At 46.9% G+C, this 10,886-nt stretch overlaps 1 protein-coding gene across 1 annotated transcript; it reads right to left on the bottom strand.

Annotated features, from left to right (window-relative positions):
* Positions 1–1,921: 1,921 nt before the first annotated feature.
* On the bottom strand, positions 1,922–4,558 carry LOC124675237 (tRNA dimethylallyltransferase 2-like). The gene is made up of 10 exons (XM_047211304.1): positions 4,297–4,558; positions 4,112–4,191; positions 3,957–4,025; positions 3,762–3,843; positions 3,564–3,658; positions 3,355–3,429; positions 2,855–3,220; positions 2,683–2,758; positions 2,386–2,549; positions 1,922–2,237 (listed from the first exon to the last, which is right to left on the bottom strand). The coding sequence occupies exons 1-10, from the start codon at positions 4,556–4,558 to the stop codon at positions 2,106–2,108; spliced, it is 1,401 nt and encodes a 466-aa protein (XP_047067260.1). The 3' UTR covers positions 1,922–2,105.
* Between the last annotated feature and the right edge of the window lie 6,328 nt (positions 4,559–10,886).

The raw sequence follows: 10,886 nt of genomic DNA, 5'->3' as shown, positions 1-10,886 counted from the left end.
TGCTTACCTTCAACCCTTTTGTGTGGAGAATCGTGAACGGTTTCTCTAATTATGTGGATGAAGCAAACCGAACGGATCTCCAACAGAGGAACAGCCACCACAACGCCCAAGCTATGAACGCATTATACTGTGGCTTGAGTGATGATCAGCTCTACCGGGTCTGGCACCTCGAGAGCGCCAAGGAGGTTTGGGATGCTCTCCGGATTATGCATACACAAGACACCCCGGTTGTTCGCGAGTTAAAGGCCGAATTGTTAAGGGAAGAGATGAGGTTGTTCGCCTTGCACAAGGGAGAGTCCCCCGATGACATGTACTTGAGGCTCGATGCTTTGGTCTGTAAGATGAAGTACATTGGATGCAAAGAGGTGACCGATTCTTATGTTGTGAGGAAGATGCTTCGCGCCATGGCACCACGGAACCCATCCCTGGTGAGTAATATTTGCGAGGATCCTAAATTTGAAGAACTGACACCCCAGGATGTGCGCGATACATTCGTCATCTATCACATACAGCGCGAGTACGCGAAGGTGGACACCGGCAGAGAAACCTCCTACACAGCTCCGCCACCCCGCTCTTCCTATGGAGAGCTAGATTACCCTGGAGGTAGCTCGGGAGAAACACCTCGCTACGCTGGCGCACAGTATCTGTCATGGCAACGTAGGATGAAATTCCACTTGCTCAGCATTGACCCTCTTGTGTGGGCAAGTGTGGAAACTGGTTTCTCTTATGTAGATGAAGCAAATCTAACGGCTCTCGAACAGAGGTATAAGCAGTGCAATGACCAAGCTTGGTGCGCCTTATACCGTTCCTTGGATAATGGCCAAGCCAGCCATGTTTACATGGACATCAAAAGGAGTGCTAAGGAGATTTGGGATGATCTTCGGGGTATGGCTGAAGCAGTTCATGAGCCAAAGCTCGATGGTTTGAGAGCAGAGATGGACTGGTTCACCTTGGGAGAACATGAGACCACCCAGGACATGTATACAAGGCTCAACAAATTGGTCAATGAGATGAAGGGCCTTGGATGCAAAGAGATGACCGATTCATATGTTGTGAGGAAAATGCTTCGTGTCATGACACCAAGCAACTCAACCTTGGTGACCCTCATCCGTGGGAAGCCTAACTTTGAACAACTCACACCTCGGGATGTGCTTGCAACATTCCTCCTGTACGACATGGTGCAAAAGGAATCCCAAATCGTGAGTCATTATGCTTCACCAAGCGCAAACAAAAAGATCAAAATCTCCTTGAAGGCCCAACGACTCCTAGCGGAGGAATCAAGCGATGCGGAACGTGACCAAGATCAAGACCGGGAGCATATTCAAGAAATGACTCTCTTGGTGAAGAACTTTGGAAGGATGCTTGGAAAAAAAGAGCATGAAGCAAGAGGAAGAAGCAATTGTCCTGACAAGTCAAAGAAGAGAAACTCAAAGAGATCCTGCTATAAATGTGGTGCCCCTAATCATCTTGTTGCCAATTGCCCTTTCAATCCATATGATGACTGATCTAGTAGTGACACGATCTTAGATTAAGCATCCAATGTCTACTATTTAGTGTCAAGAATTTCTATTTAATTGCTTTTAAGATATCATGTAATGGTCTTCTATGAAAATGCGAGCATGTCCCCTGTAAAACCCAGATGTCTTCCTCACAGGAAGCTGACATTTCTCAATCTTCATTCGTATCTGCAAATCTACGTTTCTTTTCTTACTCATTTTATTTACCAGTTGTGATTTGAACTAAGATTAAGTTCATAGAGAAAATCTTGCAATTTTTGGATGGACCAAACCTTCGAATTGCTTCTAGATTCGTGCCAGTCATGAGTTGCAACTGAGATTAGATGACATCATCTAACTAAGAACAAAGTTAGTTCTTAGTCGACTTAGAACTAGTCACACCCTTTTATCCAATCTCTTCCATATGATTTGAAACCGATATGAATTGAAAAACAAAATATCTACTACAAGTTGCAACAGTTGCACGACAAGGCCACCATGTTCATCCCCGCAGAAACTACACCTAATGTGCATATGATTATACTTCTACTTCAGATGCTGCACTAATCATACACTTCTGCTTCAAAACTACACCTAATGTGCATATGATTATACCTCTACTTCAGACGCTGCACTAACCATACACTTCTGCTTCAATCGCTGTGTTCTTTTCCGGTGACCTCGGCCTTGCTTGTGTTGTTCCCACTCATGTGCCCCTCGAAGGACTCGGTTGTTGCAGGCCTGTAACACAAATTCAGAAAAGGCAGAAATTTGTCAGAATGATGCTTTCCACTAACACATCTAGAGAAATGACAAGAAAAACACCCAAGGTACTTCAAGTAATAAGAATTTTCATCTCCTTGCAAGAACATGGGGAAAAAACAATCACCTCACAAACATATTGAGTCCACAACTCTCTTGAAGCCACCCTAGTTCCTCCAATATCGTCTGAAGAATTTTTACACGCCAAAGCCGTATCCTTAGACAAGAACCTTCTGACAATATCTGCGCATGGTTGTACAACCTTGATGTCCCATGAGTGGCCAGTGGTACCTAGTAAAATATGCACCGGGAATTAGGTAAGTGGTACCTAGTAAAATATGCACTGGAAATTAGGTAAACGGACTAAACAAATGTCTACAGCAGGCCAATTCACCATTTATGGGCTAATAGGTTCAGATCTTACATTGGAATGCTTCTGTTGCATCAATGCGATGCAAATTCCACCCGAAGTCCTTATTCAGCCTGTGTAGCCTCCTTCTCTACGACAAAGATTTACAGTCTAGTACCGATAATTTTCTCAGATTATCTTCTGACAAAATGAAAGAATACAGATACACAGGAATTATAGTGCTTACTTGACGTCGGACAAGTCGTCGTGTGTTGGCTTTTAACTGGGAGACTGCTTCATTCAACAAGCTCTTCATCTTATCATCATGGAGATCAACCATAGTTGTAGAAGAACCAGTTTTTATCTCATCAGGTTCTTTCTTTGCTCCATACAATCTGAAGAACTCATCAAATTCCCGAACCCCAATGGCCTGGCGCAGACCCTGGGTATAAGCGGCGTTGGGATTATATATATTGCACACTTCATCAAGCAGGCCATCATTGATCATGCAATCGACCCTTCCATCGACATAATTATCCAGAACTTGAAGATCAGCATCTACCCACAGGAAACAACAGTCAAATCTGGAGTTATTAGGCCGGCCCCATTTGCCCTGGCAACAAATAATCTCATTTAGGACATTATAGTGAAACATGACGTCTTTCTCGCATAGAAAAAATGTGTTGTTCACATTAATGGCATAATTACTGAGCAATTAATTAAAAGAAAAATACAAAAGTTGCTCACCTCCGCAGCTTCTCCTTGGAAAAGATGACTTGGTAGTGCACCTGTGGTTGCATATAACTCAAGGTAACTTTTTATCTGTTCAATACAACAAACAGAACGAATAAAATAAGACAAATAAGGCAATATCATGAGAAAAACTGGAGCACGCTACAAATGAAGAATCACTGAGTAAGTGACTGAGTCATGGTACGAATCTGCAACGCCCTTACTTTTCGATGGTTGTTTGGGTGGATCCTTTGCGCTGCAATAGGATCAATCTCCTTCAACTGTTCATACCCACTTCTAGCATCATCAATGGCAAGGCCTGAATAGCATATTCGAGATATATAATATAATAGCAGAAGAAATAACAATTAAACAACCGGCGCGCTAAAATAAGAAACAAGTGTTATGGTTTCAATACTCACCTATATTATCAAGGTGGTCACTCAAAGTGCAACCCTCCATATCTTCTGCCATATCCTCAAACAGGAATGGGCTAACAAGAGCCTAAGGTATTGTAGGAGTCCCCCCAAAAAAACAGACACATAACTTAAGATAAGGAAATCGACCAGCATTGAACTATGATAAAACTCAAGAAATGGAAATCGACATATATGGACCTGTATGTAGAAGTTCGTGCCACCAACAACAACAGGTAAGCCACCACGATCCAATATATCTTCTATAATCTGCGGCCATTGAGAGTGCACGTGGTTCAGTGTCTCTACTGAACACTGAAACGAACTTGCATCAGTAGCTTCATACATATGCTTACCGGCACAGCATGATGCCGGAAATCGCGGCAGGTGAACTCCACGGAAGGATCGATGATGCTGAGGAGATGGTGAGGAACGCCTGCAGACGCCCCAGATGCAGTGCTGCTCAGCTCAAACTGAACCGAACTGGATTTGTTCCTTTCAAAGGCAAAAAAATAAGGATGGATTTGGGGGAAGGAGAGACCTTTTTGCTCATGGAGTGGGACCTTGTTGGTGAGGACGTCGAGGCCGCGGTAGACCTGCATGGAGTCGGCGCTGACGACCTCGACGCCGGCGAAGTGGCCCGCGAGGTCGACCGCCAGCCGGGACTTGCCGGCGCCCGTCGCGCCCATGACCACGACCACCGCCTTCCTTCGCCCGCTTTCGGGCGGCGGCGAGGAGTCGCCGGCGTCGGGCATAGGGCTTGGAGACGGCGGCGTGGAGGCGGGCGCGGCGAGGTGGGCCATCTCGACACAGATTTGAGAGGGTTTAGTTTTTTTTTTCCCCTTCCTGCTGAGATGACGGGGGCGGGGAAGATTGGTCAATCTACTAGAAAAACCGAACAACGCAACGAGTTTTTGAGACAAACCTACACCGAAACCCTGGCCGCCGCCGCCGCCTGCCTCACCGTCCTCCACCTTCCGCCTCGAATCCCGCCCTTCCCCACCGGCGAGCCTCTCCTAGCCAGCGTCTGAGACAAGGTAGGTAGCCGCCTCCCCAATCTTGATTCCCTAGAATTACTTTTCTCTTGTGTTCTTCGAAATGCCTAGTGCCTGATCTTCTCTTAGGGAGTACATAAGTGTTCTTAACTACGTGTCAAATTGAAGAAGGGACGCGTGAAATTTTGGTGTCACTACCTGGAACAATAAAAAAAATCATGTGATCTTGCTCCTGGATTAACAGAGTAGCCGTTTTTCTTAGCCAAATTCACCACCCTGGGCTAAGCCAGGCGCTAGTCAGTGCCTGGGGTCATTGATCTAACAACCATAGTTGTATCTCACGGAATGGCCGTCGGGAGCAGGTCATCAATGGGGTTGCAGGTTTCTAATCTAATTTTGTATATCTCAGAAAGCATATGAAATAAGGTCAATACGATCACATGAACAGTACCAAAAGTTGACCGAGAAATGATAATAGCCAAATATAAAATGATACTACTAAAAAGATCATGTATAATCTACTGTCGTAGGAAAACATGAACAGTGCTGTTGTAGGAAAACAGAGTAATGTGCTAAGAATAAGCACTAGCTGTACTGTATACTAGTATAATCCTGTATAACTCCACAATATACGAAAAAGGAAGGAGCGTAGAAAACGTTCTTCAACTATTGGTGTAATATATATTTCATCCGGATAGCTTTCATCACTCGCAGCAGTTTTGTGCTGATGTGGAGCCTTTGACCAAAAGTCTGGTGGTTTGTGCTGACATGGCGCCAATGTGGATCATAATCCGTGGAAGAACATAATAGAATAATTTATTTTCCCCCGAAGATGTCCACTTGTAAGATCACTTGTCTCTCTTTGCTCCTAATGCCATCCCTATTACTTCACCCAATCTCACCAGCAGTCTGCCTCTGCATCACCGGGCAGCTCTCTGCACCGCCCATGTTGCGGATCGGGAACCAGGTTTTATAACTATCAACCTACGTGGCACTGCCTTAGGCCACGCCACTTAGAACTTAGAAGGTACTATTTTCTCGTAGTCGTCTCTCCACCTCTGCTGTAATGGACTAGCGTGGAGTGAAGGTCCATCCGCACTTCTATTGGTTTCTTCTATGGGCGATGCACAACTTCATTGGGTTCTTAGAATTTTGTTCTTGTGTTTCCCAACCCAGTTGTTGTGGATTGAGGTATTTTCTTATATGATAATAACATCTGGAGATTTTCATTTTCAGGTTACCTTAATAGTGGAGTCAAATCTGCTCATTAGGCAGGAGAAAGTGGAGGACAAAGGAGACTATGATGTTAGCAAGAGGATGATGGACATTCTTTTCTGGGATGTCATCGACCCAAATGAAGCTGTCTTGGAACCCAATGAAGTTCTGCTGAAGCGGCCTGCAGTGGAAGGTTCGTGGTTTTGTGAATATGCTGATGATTGCTTACTTTCCTTCCAAAATACATATAACTCCATAGGTTCTTTTTTCCCCTGCACTGCCAACCAGCAAAATTGCTTCTTCTTTGTTTTGGGTCTAGAAAGCGGAAAACAAAACAGCAGCCAGTTGGTCACAAACGTCACAGCAAATGTACAAGGACTAACAAGGCATCAACATCTAAGGAATTGGAACAAGAATGTATGTAAATGCTAATTTGATACTGGCACATGATAATTAATCTGATGGCGATACATGATAATTTTTGTTGAGGTCCTTAATGCATCAGTCTGAGCCTTAATATCGCTTGAGCTTCAGCTTATGGGCAAACACTCCAAAGCTGGGGCCAATTATGATTTTTATAATTTGATGATAATAAGCCTAAATATGGAAGCCCCTAGCTAATCTGAAGAGAGCAAAAGAAGCCTTTTTAGGCCAGTAAGTTAAGCCTCAATGAGTTTTAGAAGCATCAGATGGGCCAAGGAACCAAATACTGTTATAATATGATATTCACATACACGTTACAGAGTTTGCCCAAATGCATGCTCTTAGAATTGTATGCATTTCAAATTGTTTAGCTGTGTGTATACATTAACGAGTGACTTGCGTATGTCCATGGTACATTGTTAGAGTCAAAGTAAGTTTCGTTGATGTTTTGAGCAAATGTGCAATGTTCCTGTTACAATGACACACAATAGCATTTAGTAGCACGATGTATCATCCTTTTTCCTTTTTGTTAATTTATATACTACAGTATATAAAACTTTGTCCACACACATTCCTTACTGACAAAGCTTTGTGGCGGAAGGGTGTGATACTGTGGTCGGCCCCATAAGAAGCTCATGTAATAGTCTGTAAGGCTGTATGTAACCCACTTGGTTTATTATTTCACTGTTAACCTTTCTCAACTGAAGAAGATGTTCAGTTTAGTAGATGCAACTGCAGTATACTGGTTCACAGAAATGAAATGTTAGGAAAGTGACATGCCGTTCTGTTGGTGCTTATTTCAGGTAAGTTGCATGACCCAAAAATCGTTGGCCTGTCAAACGACCTAAAGAATCAAGATCAGCATGCCGTATAACCGTATAATGATACGGGCATGAAGGCCAAGGTGAAGCCCAATTTCAGAACTCCACCTAGCTAGTTATCTTATTTATCGTATTTTATATCTATGGTCATATGTGGGCCAATTAGGGTTTTTATGATTTGAGTCAGTTTGGTTTGGGCCTGTCCAAACCAAGGTAGAGAGGCCCACTAGGGGCTGGCCGGCCACCCCCTCATATAAGGGTGGGACGGCTAGGGTTTGAGGGTTAGAACCAGTTTGAGTTAAGATTAGACGCTATCGCGTGTGTGCTTGGTGAAGCATCCCTCCGGGGACGGCGCCGCTGTTTATCTATTATAGTTGCTGCGGAGGTTCTTGTGTTCATCAAGGATTGTCGTGCTTTGGCCTTGAGGCGTGGTGATCTCCATCACGTTGCTTGCTGGATTTATCCCCTACTTCGGGTTGCGTTCCGTGTGTAATTGGGAGTATCTACTATTCCGGGTTCTCGCTGTGAAAGATCGGGCAACACCCTAGGAGGATCTGCTGGGATCCCCTTTTGATGAGATTCGTAGCATAGAAAACAAAAAATTTCCTACCGCAAGAACGAACAACAAGCCAAGATCCAATCTAGAAGATGGTAGCAACGAGAAGATCATGAGACTAACCCTCGAAGATTCCAAAGCCTACGAGATTATATCTCGTTGTTGATGTAGTCGATCACTTGCAGCTTGCAAAAACGCGTAGAAGATCTTGACGGTGCCATAGTCGGGCAGCACCTCCGTACTCGGTCACACGTTCGGTGTTGATGACGACGTCCTTCTCCCCGTTCCAGCGGGCAGCGGAAGTAGTAGATCCTCCTCGGAATCCCGACAGCACGACGGCGTGGTGGCGGTGGTGGTGGAGATCTCCGGCAGGGCTTCGCCTAAGCTATGCGGGAGAGAGAGGGAGGAGGGAACCGCTAGGGTTTTGGGAGAGGGGTGCTTGGGGGGGGGGGCGCCGGCCTGGGTGCCCTAGGTGGTGCTCTTGGTGTGGCCGGCCAGCCCCCCTCTCCCCCTCTTTATATAGGTGGAACACCCAAGGGTTTGCCCAAAGATCTGAATAAGACCCCCAATTCAAAAACTGTCATATGGACGAAACCTAGGGGGACTAGGACTCCTCCCTTTCCCCCCTTAGTTGGCCGGCCAAGGAGGTGGAGTCCACTTCCCACTTGGTTGGCTGGTTAGGGTTGGTGGAGTCCTTCCGGGACTCCACCTTCCATGGTGATTTCTTCCGGAAGGTTCTAGAACATTCTAGCGCCTTCCATAAATGCACCGGATCATTTTCCAAACTTGGAAAGTGACTTCCTATATATGAATCTTATTCTCCGGACCATTCGGACCTCCTCGTGATGTCCTGGATCCCATCCGAGACTCCGAACAACATTCGAACTCCATTCCATATTCCATATCTACTTAAAACGACATCAAACCTTAAGTGTGTCACCCTACGGTTCGTGAACTATGCAGACATGGTCGAGACTCCTCTCCGACCAATAACCAATAGCGGGATCTGGAGATCCATAATGGCTCCCACACATTTAACGATAACTTAGTGATCGATTGAACCATTTACATACGATACTGTTATCACCAGGATTTAACCGCGATCAGGAGGTGGGCCGCGATCAAGATGGGCTTGGAAGATTATATATGGAAGATCGATGAAGCGGCCTTGCACGGAGAATTTGGGCTAGTTAAGCCCGTGTATCTTAGCATAATAGATTGTGTATCGATTTAGAAGTTAGAGTTTATCTCGTGCACGGGTTAGTGCACGCCCACATTAGAAAGTCCCCCGGACTATAAATATGTACCTAGGGTTTATGGAATAAACAACAACTCACGTTCAACCCCAAAAACAAACCAATCTCGGCGCATCGCCAACTCCTTCGTCTCGAGGGTTTCTATCGAGTAGCGACATGCCGCCTAGATCGCATCTTGCGATCTAGGCAGCACAAGCCCCACGTTGTTCATGCGTTGCTCGTACCGAAGCGTTTTTGATGGCGAGCAACGTAGTTATCATTAGATGTGTTAGGGTTAGCATTGTTCTTCGTTTAAGCATGCTTACGTAGTGCAACCCTTGCATATCTAGCCGCCCTCACGCCTATCTCGTGTGGGGGCGGCACCCCGCTTGATCATTATTTAGTAGATCTGATCCGTTACGATTGCTCCTTGTTCTACAAGGATTAGTTTAATATCCGCAATAGTTAGGCCTTACAAAGGGGGAGGATCCAAGTGGCACGTAGGGTGGCGTTCGCAAGTCCTAAACGGGATGTTCCTAGGATCAACTTCATGTTGGTTTTTTGGCCTTGTTTAGGATCGGCTTACGAGCACCGTGCGTGGCCGCAAGGCCCAACCTCGGAGTAGGATGATCCGATTATGCGGTGAAAACCCTAAATCGTCGTAGATCTCATTAGCTTCATCTTGATCAAGCAGGACCACCAAGTATTCGTGCACCCCGTACGGATCATGGGTGGATCGGCTCTTTGAGCCGATTCACAGATAACCCGAGAGCCGATCGAGGCTCGTATTTAACGTTTACATGTATGCCCCCGCAGAAACTAAGCGAGGCATCTTCATCACCTTCCCGACCGGTATAGGTCGGGTGGCACGCCCTTGCACTTCGCAACGCCGCGTGTGACCGAAGAGCATTGCGGGCCGTTGCTCGGAGGGGTCTCGCCCAGCCGCAGCCTCTAGGCTCTTCCCGGCTCTACGGTGCTGACAAGGCCGCTGCCCGCCGGTGGGTTTTGGCAGTCAACACATTCTCGGCACGCACCGGTGGGACAATCGTCTACATCAACCACATCGCCATCTACATCCGAGATGGCGGACGGCACGCCGCTCACCTACGAGGATCCGCCCGACGACCTCAAGAAGCAATACAACGAGATCAAGGCTACCCTCGAAGCCGACCTCATCGGCTCTTTTCGCAGAACCCGTTCCGGTGGCATCAGATGGAAGGGGTTCTCACCGCAAGGTGCGCTCGATGGAATAGACCTCTCTACCCCGTCGGAGGAACGCACCAGGGGTCTGCGGCAGGAGATCAACTACCTGGTGGCTCACTCGCTACACCGCCACTCTGAGAACTTGGTCAACGTGTTGGAGCGTGTCGCTCCGCGCGTGATCCAGGAGATCATGAGCCACCGCACTCGCCGTCGTGACCAGCTCTCGGGACTCATCAAGGAGAGTTGCCATTCCGAGCCCCGTCCACCGCCGCCATTTGCGTTGGCAGCACCTGCTGAAGTGCCGACTACACCGGCATTCCTCGTCTACAGGATTGGTGGCGACCCTAGTGACTACCAGCTCTAATGGAGGCGCCTAAGGAGATCCCTCATGGATACGCGTGCATGTATGTGCCGGATTGTGGTGACCGGGCACTCACAAACCAGGCCACAGCATCGGGGACTCCGGCGAAGACCGGAGGAACGTCGGCGACAGAGCGTACGTGGCTAACTAAATACGCCACACCGACGAAACTCCCGAGCCCAGCTCCCGCAGCCGGCTCGTAGCCGGAAAAGCAAACATGGCAGGCCAAGTACGCCACCCCGGCGAATCTTCGTAGTGCAACTCCTACGGCCAGCACGGCGGATCGATCGCACCATACCGAGAGACCAGTTCGGCATGATGC

Source organism: Lolium rigidum, chromosome 7 (assembly GCF_022539505.1).
Source record: "Lolium rigidum isolate FL_2022 chromosome 7, APGP_CSIRO_Lrig_0.1, whole genome shotgun sequence".
NCBI classification, from domain to species: Eukaryota; Viridiplantae; Streptophyta; class Magnoliopsida; order Poales; family Poaceae; genus Lolium; species Lolium rigidum.
Note: the sequence above shows the minus strand (reverse complement) of the source record. Positions and strands in the feature narration are given on the sequence as shown.